Consider the following 21,652-nt stretch of genomic DNA (forward strand, 5'->3'; position numbering starts at 1 on the left):
AAGTTTGTGTTGCGGGAACGCTAACTTCGTGTATATTTTTATAATTGGAAAAGTTACCTTACATGTGTAATATTGTGTTAGTGTGTTTGATTTTTTATATAATCATTATAATTAATAACAGTTTGTTAAAATAAAATGCTTTTCTTAGTGGAGGAACACTACATAAATTATTTGAATTCATAGCCTCTACAGATATTATTTCACAATCTTCAAGTCATATAATTTCTGAAGATATAACTCGACAGTGCAATAATTCTATCCCAAAAATCCGAAGCACAAACAAGCCGTCAAGAAATCTATATACAATATAACTATTAATTGTACCCTCATAATTTATACCGAGCCACCATTACTAGGGCCGCTGATAAATCAGTGGCGGAATTTCCTTTCGTCTCTTTCAAGCAACAGTTCCCTTCGACGTGTAGACCAACTACTGTAATGAATTGAATTCTTTTAATATCTCCAATATATTAGAAAGATTTGATAGAAAGAGAGTTAAGTGTAAAATTTAAACTTTCATCAGAACCAATTAGTATAGCCTGAACTAAAACAAATACTTCCATATTACACAGAATAGATAAGTAAACATATCATTATCGTTGCAATCATTAATATCATATTTACATTCACTATAACTATTTAGTTTTTTGTTTATAATATAATGTAAAAAACGGGCGCGACAAATTTGTCGCAGGTTTGGTTGGTAGCATCTCAAACAAATTTCGCGAGCCGATTCTAATTAAGAAAGCTGTGAATGATGAAGACTCGGAGAAGAATTAGAGAAGGTTCAATATGATAATTCGAATGTAAATCCTGAATTACATAACTGGATTGTTAAAACATTGTCTGATGTCTGTATAAGAATTCCTCTCATACAGAAAACAATACTAACAAAACCATTTAAAATTAATTATTGTACATAACATTTGTATTCTAGGTTATTTATTAAGAACAGTTAAGAACGGCGACAGATATTTAAGATTATAATTTCATAATAAATACTCTCCAAGGTTGAATTTGACTGTAATGTAAACAATTATCTATAAATATAAGTCTGTTCTTTATTTAAATATTTGTCAGCTTCAACTCCGACTGATCAAACTCCATGTTTCATAATATTTGTTGTAAGTGATGTGTGAATTTGTGTCATTGTGTACGCTTCGTTAAACATTCGGTAACTCAAATAATGTGAGGAATGTTGAAGATATGACTACTTAGATTTAGTATTTGGCAGTATGAAAGAAAGAAAAAAAGACGAAGTGGTTGAAGGATAATAATGAATTACGAATTCAAAACCAGCAATAAAGATTTAAGATATACATAAATATAGACCTTCCTCTAGATATTAAGTCAAAGATCAATACTTAAAGAAGTAGGTCAAAATATTAGATGAAATACAGTAAAAATATTATATATATATACTCTGTGACAAAATATTTTTTGCTTTTGTTCCAGAACAGCCGATTCTGATGGCAAATAGTTTTATTTAATACAATTCAGGAACAATATTAATTAGGGAAAGTTTTGGTGAAAGTTGAAACCTAATTTTTTTTGATGCATTTTAAATTGAATATAAGAAAGTTCTGGAACACCATTAATGAACTGATATTGAACATGATGAAAATCCTCAAATGATCCTATAAACGTGTTTTTGTTCTGTGGGCCCCGGGACCTTCAGACGTTCAAATGTTAATTAGGTGCCGGGACAATGATAAATGGTTCTTGGATGCTCAAGGGTTGATTCTTGTCCTAATGTTTGGTAGGTTTTGTTAGGTTGGTTTGTATACAGAAAACACGAACCAGAATAATATTATTAATCGCTAGGTAACAACATTTGTTTTATAAAATAATAAAAATATAATCATACTTTATGAGCCGCGATATATAAAGTTTCCGAATGAACAATATATATTTGCAACGGTATTGTTGGCAGGGCAATACCGAGACGATTGTAAAATATATCACAAAAGTTTACATCGCGCGACATGGCAAGACTCCGTAAATCATAACACGAAACCGAATCGTTAAAGTTATTTCCACATGCTTCTTACACGTCTTTACATTTCAGGAAATACAAAAAAAAAAAAAATAAAGTAAACGTTTCCACAAGAAAAATGCATTTGAAAATGGATTTTTTACTAGCTCACAGCCCGCAGTTGGATTTTTATTTTTGGTTTTAACAGGTCTCTCGGACGGACCTGCTAGTTGTTTTTATGCTTCTACTGTTAAGAGGTTCTGAATTAAAACCTACATCCGCTTTATATATCCTTTATTATTTCACAGCTATTTTATGACTGTGTTTGCTTTTAATTTTTAAAATATTTTATGGCGTTGATGTATAAATTTCACAAGGTCATGTTAGCTTTTATAAATCGAGAAATTTTATTGTATCAGTGCCCGGATATGATTGATATAATACTAGTAAATGTTCCTAACTCATTTCTTGTAGCAACTTATAGAAGTCATGATTTAAATAACATTTCAAATTCATAAATAAAATGGTTAACAAAACTGAAATTGTATAACAAATTTTCATCTCTGTTAAAATACAATTTTTATTTTTTATTTTACAAAGTGCTCCAATCCAAATAATATAAAAGCAAAATCGTTCGACAGTTCCGTATTCAACAAAATCCGAAGTAAAACGAAGTTATTTTATTTACATATTTATATATCCAGAGGAAGTTGTCTTTGGCTCGTTAAACGCTCATTACCATTACAAAAGATCGAATAACACTAGAAACGACAATTTCTACAGTTTGAGATAACATAAAAACAATATAATAATTATAACAATGCCGAAGTGTTTCATGCACATTACCTTAAAATACAAATATATACATTAAATGGTAGCAAAGAAGACACGTGACTTTTTATCTTATAAAGTAACGATTCCCGAGGGAGTGAAGAAAATAAAACAAAAAAAAATAAAAACCGCTGCCGAAAATTGTTCTTATTTTTATACCAGAAACGTTGTTCTTAAAAACTTTGACAGTTAAAATTTATTAACAATAAAATTTCAAAGCTAATATTTCGTTAATTAAACTAACGAAATAACTGTTTGAATAATAGTTATTTTATGTCCCCCGTAAATAATTCTTTCCAGTATTCAAGTTCTGTAATTTTGATTCCAAGAGCTTTACTTAATAGCTATTTAAACACTGCAGATTCAGAATTCTTTCTCGTTACTAACAAAATGCTAGTTTGTAAGAAATTCAGTCAAAGGCGATGTTTATATAACGGTAGCTTTTGAATATATTTTGACTTACGGTGACTCTACTTTCGTGATTTGAATTGAAAAATTTATTTAAGAGTTCTTGCCGTCTCGATATTGGCTACAAAAGGGACTGTTTTTATTTAAATCTCGACTTTTCTAAGTAATAACTATTATTAAAGAGGTCGCTGTATAATTTTTTTAAATAAATGAAGATGAAACTTGAAGTTTGGACATTATTTTTGTGAAGTCACTGATACAGGTACTACACTTGTCAGTGTATTTATCAACTTATATCTTTATAATTATAAATTATTTCGCATTTTTTGTTTTCTAATATTTGATAACTTTACAGCCAAGTAACTTTAAGACTATATTTTTATAAAATATTGTTATTTAAAGACTAATACTGTATATAAAATTTATTAATAATATAAATCTATTCAAACTATATCACTCCCAGAATAATTTACAATTTATATGTTAAGTTAAATTTCAGATTATTCCGAGGTAAACGTTTTCTCGGGTAAAGAAGATGAGGGGTTATAAACGTCGGGTTAAAATATAAAATGTAATCCAAACAGAGAAATAAACAGAAAACATATATTTTCTTACTGTATACAAATTATGATATATTTATTAAAAGTTACAATAAGAAATTTTGGATTATAATAAAAAAAAATCATAAATAATAAAACTGTAATAAAAAATATAATGTATATAATGAATTACTTGGTAACCTTATAGGATACACCCTGTAGAAGAAAATACCTATATAGGCTGTATCAAAAATTGAAATAAAACTAGTATTTTCTATTTATTTTTTTATCTCGTCTGCTCGTGATCAGGGTTGCTGCAAAGTAACACAAAGGCCGGGCGTATGTTGTTAAAATTATATGAAAGCGTAGCAAATCCGAAGAATATTAGTCATATTTCAATGACTTATAGATTACTTACCCACTTAGGTTATAAAATGTCTCTGGCCGTGTGTCGTGACCGACTAACTGGGTTGGATGCACCCGAGGAACTCTGCGATGGCTCCAGAAAACCAGCATCAGCCGTGGTGCGATGTAATACACATCCCTGTCCATTCAAGTGAGTAGAATTCAATAAGTAGATTTGTCATTAGGGTTAAACAATGAGTAGAAATCGAAAAGAAGACTTAAGAAAATAGTTTAATTTAAAATAATATTTAATTTTAATTTAAAGAATCTCATAGTTTAAATAAAATTACATTCGGTTAACTTCTAATGCTCAGTACATTTTCAAGCTAACAATATAACCCTTTTAAATTTTTTGACCTGAACTCGGAAGAGGTGCTTTATTTAAATATGTGAAAAACTTTATATGTATATTTCTCCTAGTAAAAGTCAAATACTATGCACTCTATTTTTAAAATATAAAAATATATTATCTTATATTCAAATTAAATTACTTTTTGTCCTGATTAAGTTGATCCTTTAATCGGAAAGTCAAATCTATAACGTGAAGTATAGAGTATGAATATAGTAGTATATTATCGTTTTAATAATTCAGTATATTTACGTCTTTTGCTCACTCTTTAGTATGCTGTGATCCCGATCAGTAAGAAAAGCGTTCATATGTTTTAAACGTATTTCCCAATAATAAGAATGTTCATAACTTTTTGGATGTTTCTTGTCACTCCCTAGCCAATGCTAAATTTTAATCCATAACACTAATGTTCCCAAATTGTTCCCAAAACATAAGAAAATATTTCTTAATGTAATTAAGTTTTGGCTTAATAATATGAGATTGCATGTAATGTATTGGATTGGTGGTAGGTGGTATGTGGGCGAGTGGTCATCTTGCAGCGTGACGTGTGGAGGAGGTGTACGGTCACGGCGAGTGTTGTGCGCGAGATCTGCCAATGTTACGAGGACAGACACTTACGATCCTGGTCAGTGATATTATATATATATATTATAATGGAAGCTAGAATTTAGGAGAATAATAAAAAAAGTTTCTACAACAATTGGTTTACTTCAATGCCTTATTAGTTAGAGCTTTTAAACCACTATTTTATTGTATTCCTCCACATTTTTTTCTCTTCATATAATTTTGGATATCAAAAAATTTCGAATTACATGAGAATTTCTGTCCAAATTATCCACATGCTACTTCTAATAACCAATTAATCTCTAAATCAGGATCACGATTCACAATTATTGCATTCAATTTATTATTTCATTAATAGTATTTTTCAACAGAGACAAGTTCTGAACCTGGTTGCTTAACACCTGCACCTCGTTCGACGCAGCCTTGCAATGATCACAGCTGTCCCACGTGGCTTGCAGGCGCCTGGTCAGGGGTAAGTCTGATATAAATCGATTGAGATTGATAACAATAAATTGCCTTTACTGATCGGGTCATTATAATTTTGAATGTTATTAATGAATGTATTTAAAAAAAGAATCAAATGTAAATATTTATATCTGCTTGTGACGACATAACACTTATGCAGTGGTTATTATTCATGTACACTTTTATTCATAGGTACTCTATATATCATTTTAACACGTATATTTTCTATTTAATGCTTATTTTCCTCACAATCTTACTTGTCATTTAGAATTTGAGATATTTTCTTTATTACTCCGTTATCAGACATTTTAACAATGATATTTAAAAACTGTGGGAAAAATTATACTTTTGCCTAATTTAGAGGTTTTTTTTTTTAATTTATCTGTCAATAAAAGTGATTTCAAAACAACGTATAATGTGCCCTACAAATACACTATTATTTTTTCGGATACACTACGCGTGCTTTATTTTTGTACAAAACTACATGCTCCCGATGTTTCGGTTACTTTTCAGCAACCATGATCACGGGCATTCACATCTCGTCTGCAGTTGTAGTATGTAGTTTTGTACAAAAATAAAACACGCGTAGTGTATCCGAAATAATAAATTAGTTTCATTTAAATGAATAAAACTCGCGAAAATCTTAGATCTCAGTATATTTTAAAAGTAATTAATATATATATAAATTCATATGTTAAGTTTCAATTACGATAAAACAAATATTTTAAACATTTCTTGAAAATTTGTCTTTAGAGAATTTACGTACAAGTACCTAAATAGCATTACAATTGTTATTTCATGTTTATATACCTATTTGTTTTACTCAGACGTCCAGCTAACTCTTAGTTTTACTATTTTACCATTTAGGATCGGGACTCCAGAAAAAAGAAGGCATCGGGCAAACTTTCAGAGCTCTCGTTCCGTGTTTATTTTCCCTATTTTAAAAAAATTATTAACTGAAAATTTGATCGTCGAACTTTTTGCGAATATTTCGATCGCTGTACAAATATGTTGAAAACTTTGTTTTTTCAACAAAAATATAAGTTATTGAATTAAATTTTAATTTAAATAAATGTATTTATTTGCATACATTATATTGTATACTGAAATATATATGGTAATTTCGGGTATAATATCATCGTTTTGTTTGTGATTGGTCAAAACAAACAAGTTTTATGATATTGTAACAATTTTTTTTGTGAAGCAGTGAACATGTACCACTTCTATCATTTTTTTTTTTCATCAAAAACAGAGTTAAAAACTCAAATTGCAAATATTCAACCTGAAACGGAATTTCCGTCTGTTTGTTGATGTCACGCGGTAGAACGCGTAGAATTTTACTTTCCAACTTGACAGGGTTTAAATTATTTTTTTCTTTCGCCCTTATATATAAAACTATCAATATCAGGAACATTTTTTATACATTTAAAAAAGTTTTCAAATTTTTTATAAGCAATTCTAATGAAATCTCAACAAAGACAATGTAACAGTGACAATTGAATACTAATGAATTATGACGTTGACATAATACATACGAGTGTATGTGTGTCTGTGTGTCTGTGTGTCTGTGTGTCTATGTGAGTGAATGTGTCAAAACCACAGCAATAATTGTATTTTTTTAATTAATTTAAAATATTACTTATGCATATTATAATAAAATATACATAGACATATTAACTGAGTTAAATTTAACTTTATTTTCGTTCAAGTTCATATCAAAAAGGCTTACGATGTTTCGCTTCAAGTATTGCTTTATAAACAAAAACCTTAATAAAACATTATAAACAGATTTCCTATTATGAAATCCAACATAATGATTTCGCTGGAAAAGAGAAAAGAAATCAAGGTAACATTCATTATGATAAATATCAGTAACCATAATGAAAAATAAATAATGCTGAATTCCAGCGAAGCCTTGAGTTATACTTTGTTAGGATTTAATTTGAATTTGAAATTGAAATACCTGTTATAAGCATATAAAATATAAATATTGAGACTTGAATAATGAATGCCGGTGTTATGAATCTCGGATGGAGCTACGGCGTAGCAACATAGTAGCACATTCTACGTAGCTCGCATTGAAATTTTATCACATATAAAATATATATAAAGCTTTATGGCATACGAAATTATTAACAATATCACGTTAAAGTTGTGGACTCTTATTAGTACTAGAAATTTAATGCACAAATCTTTATTTATTTTAATTAAAATAAATAAAATGTCTTCAATAAAACGCGCTTATGTTAATTTTTATTAGGTCAGTTAAGTAATATTGAAATTCAAGTCAAAATTTTTATCACCGTTTCAGGGATAAAGAGGCACAAATAGATTGATAAATATATATATAATTTTTGTGATATGTACCGTGTATAAATTCATATGCATTCAATAAGAAGAGTTTATATAAATATTACAAACGGACATTGCAAACATGTATGTATGTACTGTCAGTTATCGCCAAAACTGTATACATAGAAAATCTAGAACAAAACGATAGCGAGTTTCACATAATGTGATGAAAATTAAACATGTACTAAAATTATCATAAAACCAAATTGGAAAACTTGCTCTGATGGCCTAACAAGTTGGGGCTAATTTGAAAATTTTGGAACTTTTGGGTGAGTGTTACTATAACTGTTAATGTTTTGACAAAGAATGCATCGGATTAATTTAAACGAGCTTCACTTCATAAAGTATTTTTTTTTACGCTTAATTACTTGACATTACACAGTTTTTTGGAATCCCAGCAGCTTACAACGAGACCAACAGAGTTTGTAAAGATACTTCCTTCAACGTTATTTATGTATTAACGCACTGTTTTAATAGTTAGTTGTGGAGTCAATTGAAACAAAGACATTCCATTATTAAATAGCACATTTTACATGCTATGAATTCATAAATACAGCAATGATTTATTTCGAAGCTTGAACCTAAGAAAAAAATTTAAGCAGTTTTGGTCTAAGATTTTGAAGAAATTTTTATTGTTCCTTTTGTATATTTACTTTTAAAGTAATAAAATTCCTCGCTTTCTTTATTACACAACAATCAAACAGCACACCTAAAGGACACTTCTTAAGTCTTCTAAAATCAAGACCCGAGAAACTTAGAGCAGTTAATTAGTTTGTACATTTTAATTCTATAGCTGAAGCAGTTTCACTCTGAGTTCCTTTTGCTTTGAATTTACCTAGTTGCTGAAGTGCAGCATAATTAAAAGATTCGCTACGTTTTAAAGTATCTAAATTATTTGGGAAGTTCTGTGAATTTTACGGACCGAGTTTGTGACCAAAATCTGGGTTTAGTTTAGTCGAAATTTTATCATGATTACAATAACTTGAAATAAAACTGTCTGCTCAATTTTTCCCAATATTTTTAATGCCGGACGAAACAAGTGAAGAGTGTTATTTGTGTATGTCGATGAATGTGTGCGTGTCTGTGTGTTTGTATGCGCGGGTGTTCATTTCAAACATATCTACCGATTGCGATACCTTTTTGTTTCGTTTGAAAAACATTTTCTTTGTGGTGATTCTAAACTAACTTTGGTTTAAATCAGTTAATTGACAATTTAAAATTTGATAAAGTTTTGTTATACATATATTTTAAGTAATTCAGTTTCTTGCATATTCTCTAGGTACTGAATACTATATATAGAATACAGAAACCTTACAAGCTTTGAAACTAATAACAATTGATTCAGACTGCAAGCAACTAAAATTTTATAACATGCACCAAGCGTCGTAGAGCAGAACAATTAGGTTAGACGTCCTAAAACTGATACGAAGTCACCGGACTAGCCATTAGTAGTTGCGGAGTTACTGGATCAACTAACAACATGCTATAGACTCAAACGCTAACATGTTACAAGGAAACTTTGATTCCAAAACTTCTATGGAAGATAGTAGAAGACTAATTTATTCGGTAATGTGTTTATTCATTTATTTATTGATTCAAACAACAGTAATAAACCTACAGAAAACTACTGTTTTAATTAATTCCGTAAGTTGTATTGAGCATTAGTGCAAATTAAAAAATCAGTAACTATGCTCTAACAAAAATCACAAATTATACTATTGCCTGTAAAATAACAGTAAGTAATAAATAGAGGACAAACTACCAAAAATACAGAGCAATATAATAAAATACTAGTTTCAAAAAAAACATTTTTATTTGCATTTTTCTCTAAAATTTCTTTTATTTCACATCAATATTATTGAGGTACTTTAAAATAAATAGTAAAGCATTTTGGACGGTGTCCCATATTGGATCTATGATGACGTCACGCAACCAAACATAGAACATTCAAACTAAATGTATGCACAAAATTTCAAATCAATCATTTGAAGATATTTGCTTTAAATTCATCTAGAGTAAATATGTTTCGTGTGTATGTACATTGGAAGTTTAATCAAAGCTTGTAAAATATTATTCATACTACTGAAATTCAAAGTGAAATAAACATAAAATTATATGTATGTGTACCATATGATACCGTGATATATTTTCCAGTATTAAAATATTAATTTCCTTTAACACAAAATATTTCCATTTTCATGGCATTCAAATACATTCACTTTATTAAATTAACAATATCTTCGAAACGTCTTACAAATGGTATTTATGAATTATAAGAACCAAAAAAATAATGTCCTAATTAAATAGCTCCGAACTATTTCCATGAGTTTTCAGAATTACGATAGTGTAAACAGTAAAAAAAAAAAAAACAAATATTATCTACGATGAGATGAAATTGACGAGAAAGTTTATCTCAAATTGCTGTTTTATTTAAATTTAAATTTAATTTTTTAATAACAATTAAAATTTTTATTTACCGATTTATTTCCTTAAAGTAACAAAGTCTCAACACAAAAGTATATAAAGTTATACACAAACGTACAACAATTGGAATAGGTTCATTAAACCTTATTTATTTTGTGTTCATATGTGTGGGTAGTTGTATGTGTGTCTATATGAGTGTAAAAAATGTTTACAATCGACATAAATGTTCCAATAATACAAGTCCCCCCTACTTTATAGTGTTCAGTGTCCTGCGGTGAAGGTGTTCAAGTTCGTGGGGTCGAATGTACCCCAGCTGGTGGCGGATGTGATCCAGCGACAAGACCAGAAATCTCCAGATCATGCTCAACAGGCATAAACTGCCCGATATACAGAGAGCCTGAGGAACCTGAGGTAATTTTAAAGGAGAAAGATGCAAGCATTAACGGATCTATGAATATTCAATCTTGATACTAAATTTGCTTTAAATACTTATAGACTGATCTGCATACAGTTGTTGTATCCCATGAATATGTTGAGAATGTATATTTATTTGAATAATCTGTTATCAAAAATATTAACGGCTATATAGTTCAAGTGTCGAAAAATCTTATTCTCTACAAAATTTATATGAAACTTTTAACTTAAGGTTCTAATAAAAAAATATATATATACATATAATCTTTATTTTACATATAAATTCACTTTTACGCGCTTAACATTTGTGAGGATATTGAGAATAGATAATTAATTATAAATAATAAGTGAATATTTTTAAAATTAATCATCATACAATAGGACGACATAGAAGCACTACTCCCAGGTGTAGTTTATCACACCCAGCCCTTAATACAACAATATCCAGCTGCCGAAAGACTCGTAGGAGAACCAGACGTACCCGTTGAAGCTACGTAAGTTATCTTTTCCTTTAAATAATTCGCCATTTTCTTTGTGATATTTAAAACTAATTAAATATTGTTTTCCCGATTGATAACATAGCATGTTTATTTCTGTATGTGATAAAATAATTTGAGGTAGCTATGAAGATTTCATAAAAATTTTAATTTGGTAACGCCGTGTCGTAACTATGCATTAAAATCTGGGTCACACATAACTTTTAACTTTTACCTCATCGTTTACTTTTAAACAGATTTTTCGTTATATTAGTTTTGTTCCTTAAAAAATTTTTGACATATTTTTTTCTAATATTTTTGTTTAATTATTAATAATATTAAAATCCGATTCAAACTAATTAAACTCGAAATAGGCTTTAACTTTTGTGTCACTGTAATCCAAACTGTTTACTTGTCAAATAAATAATTCTAAGTATTATAAATAGCTCAGAGTATTTTGTTGTTGTTTACAGCAATTACAAAATATTCTTTGCGTGTGGCTGGTTGTATGTAAGGTATTGTACCTTAACTAGTACTAATTAAAGGTTTCACTTTTGGATTCAAAACAACATCACATTTTTTACAGTTTTCAACATTACCTTCCTCATACACTATCAGTGGCTGTTCTTACTTTTCATTTAATGCTTTTATCATCGTCTTCAAGCCATTAAATAGATGGCTTAAAGACGATAAATGTTATTGAACATTATCAATTTTATACAACCGACGATCCAGAAAATTGATCGCTGTATAATTATTTTCAAAGAAAAATCATCCGTAAACTCTCAGTGTCTTAGTTCGATACCGGTCATTTCCGTATGCACAATCTTCGATTATTCCACAAAAACCCTTCACTTCATTACCTGTCATGGACCATTGCCTTTTCTAAGACTTACCTTTTTCAACTCTACGCACTGCACAATAAAGTTTGTATTTCCTTGCACATATTACACTATCTAAAGTTTCTCTACTTTTTGTTTTGCTTCGAGACACTTTTCCGATACTCTAAGATACTATACATCTGCACTGACACTAACAAAGCTGTTTTTTCTCAGATAACTTTTATACACAGAGTGGTGTGATATTAGAGTAGTTATTGGCTTATAGTATGACAGAAACTTTACAAGATTACAGGACAAACTGGCAAACCATAACTACAAACACTGGTGCACATACTTCTACATATACCAGCCAAATCTGATTCTAATAGGATTGGTAGTTCTTTCGACCCCAGCACCCAGCATGAAATAACTGTGTGAACTTTCCCTATCCAAGCCCTAGAATTTGAATGTTTTAACCACGTTAAGGCACAGAAGTTTAGAAAAACGTCTCGGCGACTGTGGGAATATTTAGATTTTACATACGTCATTCGTGGTGAATGCACCAGTTGAGATGTTCAATTTTATCAACTAGCTACGCTAAAACATTCCGCAGTCATTATGCACGAAAAATACATTTATTTTGACCAAAGGTTCTATAATATTCTAATTCTTATAGTTACATAAAAGATGACGAATGGACACCGTGTAGCGTAACATGTGGCGAAGGATGGCGGAAAAAGGAGGTGCATTGCAAGATATTCTTAGAATTCAGTAGGACCATAGCAAAGTTACCTGATAGCAAATGCATGGGCCCAAAACCAACGGAAGAAACCGAGAGGTGTGTCATGGAACCTTGCTCTATGGCATACGGAACTTCGTTTGGAGATTCAAGTGCACCTGCTTATAACGGTGGAGACAGGTATTTGACTTTACATTATCTTTTCTAAAAAAAATTTTTAGATTGTTGGGTTAAAAACACAAAAATATATACTAATTAATTCTTGAACACTGTATATTCTGTTTTTGATGTTATCTTAAATAATAATGAAATTTAAATTAAACTTATAACACTATTTTATTAATTGTAAAAGTTTATCTAACACATCATTATGAATAGATTCGTTGACGACATCATTTACACGTGTTTTTAAATTTCCGTGTTGTGATTCAATTCTATTGTCATGTTCTTTTAACTCATCTGACATAACATCATCATTAGTACAGGATGACACTATTCTTAACTCCACCAAAGCAATAAGCAATCCAAAGGGCAGAAATTCTTTCATGTCTTTTTCAAATACTTTCTGTGGATAGACTGTTTCCCCACTTATATCAAACTGTTCTAAGAATAATTTGAAATTATCGTAGTATATTTTCAAGATGTTCTGAAAATGTTCAGATCTAAATTCAGAATCTGTACAAATATATACGAAGTATAGTATATCTGTCACTGGGTTCGCGTATCGCAATGCTTGGTAGTCCACAAAACACAAATCTCTTTTAGTATCCTGTAAAATAAAAATATTCGCTTATAAACGACACTACATGAAATTGGCAAGCAATTTGACAAACAAATATTCAGTTGAATTTATTTTATTACTACTTTGAATGAGAGCATATGTGCAATAAATGAACATTGTAAAATAAAGGAAAAATCTTATATATACCTGATCTCTAAAAAGTATGTTGTTGATCCAACAGTCGCCATGACAGAATACGCTGTATTCTTTTGGTCCAGTATACCATTTCAATAGATCTATTAATTTGTCTTTCACTTTTTCCAGTTTAATCTTAACATTGGCATCACTAATGAGATTCAATGATGTTTGAAATGAATCATGAAAATAGTTCCTCAATTTTGCTTTATTTAAAAACGTATCATTGAAAATGAGATCGTGAAATTCTTTGCCTACACTATCAAAATCATCTTCCTTGTTTTCATATACAAATGATAATGCATGAAACTTAGCTAATTCTGCTATAATAAGATAAACATGTTCATGACTCAACTTTTGATGCGAGACCAATCTTTTGTCAATTTTAAATCCAACATCTGATAAATCTTCTAAAACAATGACTTCATTATTTTTTGTTATACTTGTGTATATACATTCAGGTATTATAACTCTGTCACCAGGCGGTACACATTTCTGTAAATCTACATATTTATTTACTATTTCTTTGTACGCTTTAACTTCTCTCTTATGTAGTTCCCTGAATAGTTCTTGTCTTGAAGTATTAATAAGAGTTTTTACGATAACACTACAACTGTTATCACTTTCAGCATCTTTTATTATAACTCTGAACACATTGGCTATAAAGTTCTCACCGCAGCCACAAACAACATCCACGTGATATACAAAATCCTTAATACCTTTGATTTCTGCAACATTTTTGATGCACTCATGTAGTTCTATACAATTGAACTCATCAGGTTCACTTAAATTAACATCTAAAGACATTTTGTTTACGTCCACACTTTTAAATATAGAACAATACTATAAGCGAATATTTCATCAAGTAATCTAGTGATAATGTCGTGATAAAAATGATTCCATCGTGTTATCAGTATGATATGAAATGAAAAGCCGTGTTGTACAAAATGAAATCTTATCATAGAAATTAATCGTATCATCGTAATGACTTATTGGAAATTTAATTATATATGCACATATATATGATTATTAATGAAATATATTTCACTTTAAATCATAGTATAATATTTTTTATAGTTTTCAAGAATACATTCTTACTGAGATTAGGAATAATGTAAACTTTATAACCAGCAGGTCGTTGATATTCGGTACATCGAGTAACATAAGAGTAGCACCAGGTTCACCAGGGAAGTCCTATTCTTGGAAGGAAAAGGGTTATACCAGCTGCAGTGCATCTTGTTTGAGCGGTGTACAGGTATTAAAATAGATCAAAGTTCAATGAACTGTTAAATTTTTATGCCTAAACTATTACTAGCGCCGGACTCTAAAAAAGTTTATCTGCTGTGAATTAACGAGTCTGTTCCATGTATTTCTACGTACGATGTTTTATTTATAAACTAATAACGTGCAAAATTAATATTCTATTTGACTTCAGCCCCTTCGTGTTGTTATTTCTAATGAATATTCGTATGTTGCTGTAATATTCTAATATAAAGCGCCTGATCATTTTTATTAGTTAAATTTGACTGCATCGTTTCTTGCAAATCTAGAGATAATATTATTATATCAATAAGACTATACAAATTATTTAGAAAATAATTACAAATTACTTTCAAGTCCTTTTCGAATCATGTTACTGTAAAAGTATTTAAATCTTCATATGTAAAATATTTTTAGTTATCTTCAACAGCCAGTAGATGATTTTAATGAAACAGCTGCTAAATCAATAAAACCTTTGTTTCACCATTTTATTCTTCGTTTATTATATTTATTTATTAATAAATAATAAACCACTTAATAATTATGCATCAATACATATAATACTTAATATTATTAAATAACCGGTAATTTAAGTGGAGTCCGCGGTTAATATAGAATTCGTTCAAATCAGTTATGATAATGATTTTAAAATATGTTTCAATCAAATCAGCCTTATTTTTTTCTAGAAGCCTTTTTAATTATTAAAAATAATGCATCTTATCAATTGAATACTATTAACGGGATACATAGCTCGCAATGTGTGACAGGAAGATAATCGGTTTTAAATGCATCATCAGTGCTAAATTATGACTCGACACGCCATCAATACAAGGAGGAACGCTTCAATATTTAAGTGTGATTAAGTCCTTAGTTATTTCCCAAAAGATCTCACTAATTCCAAGTAAAGTACTGATGCGATTCGATCAATAATCACATGACATATAGCTGCATTCTCGATACGATATTATAAATTTAACGATGTTTCTCATTATTAAAGGATTGTTTAATAATATTGATGTATATAGGAGCTTATAATACAATGCGTCCGAGACGAAGACGGCAAGAACGCGTCTCCATACATGTGCGATCCATTGACAAAGCCGGAGAATAGGGTGCGTACCTGCAACGACCACCCGTGTCCGCCAAGGTAAGAATATCACATAAATCTCGTATCATACACACCATCTATATAAAAACAATGAATCTTTGCGATGTGTTTTGTAAATAAACCTGTTTTTTCTCTCTAAATAGTGTATCCTTCATGCATATTACCTTTCACTCTGATGTTTGATAACAATTCATGTGTTATATGAAATTAAAATGAAATAATAATTCTTGAAATCAAACTAAAAGATTTTTTATAAGTTCCCTTCTAAATGTTTAATTTTGTACCTTAAACTATGGAAGGATCAGGCGTAATACTTTACCTATAACTTCAGTACTTAATGTTATCACCCAGATACTGAAAAACTTGCAAAATAGTGAAAATTCAACCATACAAACCTCGTACCTCTAGAATGGCTACATGAAAAATATTATAATACTAAGACTAAAGCCTTGATTGAGGCTAAAAATTAACAATCATATATATATATTAAAACTTACAAAATACAATACAATGTTACGGTTAACGGCATGCAAGCACAAACTTATTTAATTCCACTCTCGTTGTTTTACAATACTTTAAATAATATAGTTACGATACTCAATGAATGAAGCTGGAATTTATATGATTCAATTTCAAAAGCACTCAGTTACCAATTAGCGAACATCAACAACTTACAAACCCGACGTGAACAACTTATATATATATATATATATATATATATATATATATATATATATATATATAAAGTTGTTCACATATATCTATATATACATATATTATTTTTATATATATAAAAGTAAATTTAAATCATTTCTGTTTGTGAATCATAATATGAATTTTATGAAAACCACAAAATTTTATAAAACAATTTTTTATTCAATGAGTTAGTTATATGTATATAGTTACTGACTAAAATTACTGAAATATGCTTAATAAATAAGATATTTGAGTAAAAATAAATAAGCTACTAGAGTAAGTGCTTATTTCAAATGTACTCAAAATGAACTACGCTTAAATTTGATGACATCAAAGATATCATATTCTTGGCTGACTTGAAATAGAATTCTGATTAATTAAAAGCATAGAAATATACTATTTGTGTTATACTTTAAAAAACCCATTTTCTCTCAATAAACAAACAGTTTTCGTAAAACAGTAATGTCGAATAAGAGTGTTACCTCTTAATCTTTCTCTCTTTGTCTCATTCACCTTTCCCTCTCTCTCACTCTTTTGCCTTATGAAAGAAATACTACTACTAATAAATAAGTTTTTCAAAGTAATTAATTTGTTCTAAATACTATTTCTCTGCGTATTTTTCTATGGTTAGATTTTCCACGAGACATTTTCCTCATCATATTTTTGTTTTATCAAATGATAATGGATATACATTTGTCTTAGAATAAATGTACAAGGAAATTAGTGCTTATTTTTTATATTTAAATAATTTCTCTAGACATTTATCATCAAATTTTTATTTATAAAGAAAGTTTCAGAATTATTAAGGGTTATATTCATTGACTGTGTATAAAAAGCCTTGGAGTATGTTTGCAACGTATAAATAATATTTTGTAACTACTACCATACTTAATGCATAAATAACGTAACTCATATAAAGTATAGAAAAGTGAATACATATATACATATATGTGAGTTTGTCTGTCTGTCTTTATATTAAAAAAAAAATAACACAATTATACACTCAAACGGCATTCTGAGCAAAGACAATTACAGAAGCGTTGAAAGTCACGAGGAAACGCTAGTGAAAGACGTAATTCTATGCTTCAAATAAATTCTTTATAAATGTATATAAGACATAAACCCAATATTTTAAATGATAGTGTTCATAACTGTTAAACTCATAGCCGTGTTCTAGAGAGCCTTTGTATCTAATTTAACGTTATTTTCACACACGCTCTGTTAAACTATTCAATCCATACTATATTTTATTAACAGCAGATAGAGTTTAAAATCCACTGGCAGTAACACAGTTCGGTTCACCGTAATGCAGTGTAAATGTGTTAAGTATAAATCTAGCTAGTTTCAGCGTACAATTAAAAATAAACAACGTGAGGACATTTGATATACTGCGTGGAAGTCGCCTTGTGTTTTATCTTTATGATTTGTGAACTTATCCTAATGCAATTCATTTGTTTTTAGCTCGGACTAGTTCTGGTTTATCTGGGTCACATGCACTGAAACACATAGTACTTAAATTCATATATATTTTTGTACTCGCTACTTACAATTTATAATATATAAAATTATATATACATTGATATAAATAGATATTGTAATTCCAATTTTTTTATTATATCAAATCTGATATCATAGTTTTCACAATCATGAAATATTATTGTTTACTTTAAGAATTAAAAATTATTGCTTAAAACTATTTTATTACAAACAAAAAAATATTCAACAAGATACACACAATTCATTATAATATTTTATTTATTAACAAGTTGTAATTCAATACACAAACAACACAAACTAACTGCTAGCCTGGAATTAAATGACTCGCTGGAAACATTTGTATTTTAACATCCTATAAAACATGATAAATTTGTCTATCATTGCTATTATCACACTTCAATAACAATCGTAATATTTCTCACATAAAACATATCGGAGTGTTCAATGCATTCTTCATCGCAGGTGGAACTACACGGAATTTTCTCAATGCACCAAGTCGTGCGGAATCGGCATTCAAACTCGCGAAGTCACCTGTATCCATGAGGTAAATTTTATTGCTGACTTCTTAATATCTTTTTTATTGAATAAACCGTTCTGCTGCAAAGGAAATATATCTTTGGATCTTCACTACTGTTACTTAATACATGTGTTCGGTATGAAGAAGAAAATTAAATGAAACCATTTTGTATGGTATTTCCGAACGTCGATCGTTATACTATAGGAAATGTATTTCTAAAATTAATATAACATGTGGACGGATAAATTGTTTTCTTTCAGTTCGAATGCTAGCTAGCTTCTAAATGTTGTTTTAATGTTTTGTTTCAAAATTAACTTAATTTAACAAAGTAATGCTTCTGGTTCTGAGGGCTTTGTCTAATTTCTCGTCTTTATGCTATGGACGTTTAATTTACTTTACTGGTCTCTGTTTAGTTATCACCCAAATTATTTTACATATAACATTTGACTGGTAATCATTTATTTAGCCTAGATTAGAATAGAGGTATTTTATATGTCCTTCACATTATCAGATATTTTAATTTTCTAGTAAAGATGCTATTATGCTTGTAATAAATAGAGTTCTCAATTTATTCTAACTTCTAAGAATTTTTTGAAATAATTTGTGGAAATATAATCCTTGAAAATTTATATCATAAAAGAAGAATAAATTATTTAGCAATCATAGGCCCTCTACGGAAAAGCGATATAAGTTTATTATAGATACTTCTCTGTCCTTTAAGGTTTTTTTAAAGAGGACTTGATTTTTGCAGGAAATCCAACCAGTTCTATCTTTGCCTTAAGATTGCTAACATTTTGAGACGCTGGCAACCGTTTTCACCAGAACACGCCCATTTGTCCTTATTTGCCACAAAAAATGCCACTAAGTCCTTTTATAAACTATTATTATATATGCTATTGTTTGGTAGGTAACGAGAGGTGGTACAAATACCGTGGTGGTACCAAACAGTATGTGTCCTCAACCTCCACCACCTGACCGTCAGTACTGCAACGTACTTGACTGTCCTGTCAGGTGGCATGCCGGCGACTGGTCCAAATGCTCCAAGACTTGTGGAGGAGGAGTCAAGCAGAGAGAAGTCAGTTGGATTAAGACGAATTTTAGGATTTGCCTCCCAAATGATACATTTTTAGATAGATTTCTATGTAAAATTAATAATTTTTAATCGATACAGGTTAAATTATGCTAGACAAGATTTATAAATTATATAATTAATTACTCGTCAAACCTCACAAATTATGTTATTCTGGATAGGTTTCTATGATTCACTTCTATGTTTTGTATGAAACATGATTTTTTTATTATCATTCCAAATGGTAGCTCAAGTTACATCATGAACGTAAATAACATTTTTACATTCAAAAAGTTTTCATTTATAATAAATTCAAAGAGAGGTTTCAAATGTTTAAATATCTAACATTTCACTGCCAGGTGATATGCAAACAAATAATGGCTCAGTCGCACGTAGTCGAGCGACCGTCGTCTCAATGCAGTTCACCGAGACCTGCGACAACAAAGTCGTGCAACAGTCGCCCGTGTCTGTTGGATACCTCGTCGCCAGAAATATCATTGGCAAACTCCTCATACATACAGCATGATCCGAAGAAGAAAAAGGTAGGAAGCGTACACACTGATTCCAGTATTGATAGTAACGTAGTTTAGAATGTAGATAAAGGAAATTCTTAACGTTCAGTTTTCACGTTATAATTAATTTCCATGGCACAAATTTTTCTAGAATTGGGCAAGAAATAACTTTAATATAAATCAGAATCAATTAAAAATATACAGATATTTTACATACCTACACAGGAATAAAACGTTGAAATTTAATTTTGCTTTCAAGAGAAAAGGAAATGAAATTATTATGTTTCATATTCCGGGAAAGACTCTGATATAAATTTTATCACGTAATTATTTATTTCCTTGAAAACGCTAGAATAACATTTTGACTAAAAAAACTATTAAAATTAAAATTAAAACAGGTGACAGTAAAAGTGGGGGGTTCAGCGACGATATTTTACGGGACACAGGTGAAGATAAAATGTCCGGTCAAAGGTTACAACAGAACCAAAATACAGTGGGCCAAAGATCATCAGATTATAACCAAGTCGAAGAAATACAAGATATCTAAAAAGGTAATTTTTTTTATAATCCCACATTTTATAATAGGAGCAAAATATAAAAAATACGAATTAATAACCTCATTGGAATTAGTGTCATAAAAGACATAGAATATTTTAAAAAATAATTTAATTTTATACTATAATTTTATAAACCTACACTACAAACGAAATGGAATCTATTGATAAGAGAATTCGGTACTATCAAGTTTGGAGTGAAAACTGTCTCAAAGCAGATGACATTAGAGCGGCCTTGTTTTTGCCACAAGAAACTATCACAAACAAATAGAGGAGGCCATTTGAATATACAATTTAATAATTTAACATTTGTACTAAAATATGTTTAATGTTTACACATGCCTTCCTTGTTCCCATTGAAATAAAAAAAATAGTATACAACAGAAAGCAAGTAACATTTTTGACTGAACTAAAAAATTCCGATGTGAATTTTCAATTTATATTATAGATAGGAAAACTTACGAACGAGTAAAAATAAGTTACAACGAGTCAATTAATAGCAAATTTTTAGAATAAAAAATATTACATTCTACTTTACACGTCTCTCAATTAATTTATTTCTATATTATGACAGAATTTCAATGATATTAAATTTCTGTTGTCTCAATAAACATAATTTTCATTACATATAAATAACGGAACAACAAAATTAAACATTACATTAACAAAACTCTGTGGCTGTTACGAGTTTTCGATTCAATAATCTCTTTACAATACACAACAAAGCCTAACAAACTTTGACCTTCGTAAATTTTATAACG

The 21,652-nt window shown here is 29.5% G+C and overlaps 2 protein-coding genes across 8 annotated transcripts in view; one reads left to right on the forward strand and one right to left on the reverse strand.

Annotated features, from left to right (window-relative positions):
* Positions 1-21,652, forward strand: part of LOC116773705 (protein madd-4) — a 197,792-nt gene that overhangs the window by 165,245 nt on the left and 10,895 nt on the right. For 6 of the 7 annotated variants that reach the window (XM_061528818.1, XM_061528822.1, XM_061528821.1 and 3 more), the window contains 12 exons: positions 4,180-4,309; positions 5,017-5,132; positions 5,443-5,543; positions 10,571-10,723; positions 11,108-11,220; positions 12,700-12,942; positions 14,810-14,933; positions 15,964-16,085; positions 18,702-18,783; positions 19,664-19,831; positions 20,185-20,367; positions 20,736-20,888. In XM_061528818.1, the coding sequence (XP_061384802.1) occupies positions 4,180-4,309; positions 5,017-5,132; positions 5,443-5,543; positions 10,571-10,723; positions 11,108-11,220; positions 12,700-12,942; positions 14,810-14,933; positions 15,964-16,085; positions 18,702-18,783; positions 19,664-19,831; positions 20,185-20,367; positions 20,736-20,888 (1,688 nt within the window). The remainder of the gene's footprint in view (positions 1-4,179; positions 4,310-5,016; positions 5,133-5,442; positions 5,544-10,570; positions 10,724-11,107; positions 11,221-12,699; positions 12,943-14,809; positions 14,934-15,963; positions 16,086-18,701; positions 18,784-19,663; positions 19,832-20,184; positions 20,368-20,735; positions 20,889-21,652) is intronic. The other variant, XM_061528820.1, reaches the window with a different exon arrangement.
* Positions 13,074-14,538, reverse strand: LOC116773708 (uncharacterized). The gene is made up of 2 exons (XM_032666214.2): positions 13,691-14,538; positions 13,074-13,531 (listed from the first exon to the last, which is right to left on the reverse strand). The coding sequence occupies exons 1-2, from the start codon at positions 14,483-14,485 to the stop codon at positions 13,094-13,096; spliced, it is 1,233 nt and encodes a 410-aa protein (XP_032522105.2). The 5' UTR covers positions 14,486-14,538; the 3' UTR covers positions 13,074-13,093.

The sequence above is a fragment of the Danaus plexippus genome (genome assembly GCF_018135715.1).
Source record: "Danaus plexippus chromosome 22 unlocalized genomic scaffold, MEX_DaPlex mxdp_33, whole genome shotgun sequence".
NCBI classification, from domain to species: Eukaryota; Metazoa; Arthropoda; class Insecta; order Lepidoptera; family Nymphalidae; genus Danaus; species Danaus plexippus.

Coding starts and splice junctions, on each gene's coding strand:
- LOC116773708 (XM_032666214.2), bottom strand. CDS start 14,485: ATGTCTTTAGATGTTAATTTAAGTGAACCTGATGAGTTCAATTGTATA. Junction 13,532..13,690: donor ACATACTTTTTAGAGATCAG/GTATATATAAGA, acceptor TTTATTTTACAG/GATACTAAAAGAGATTTGTG.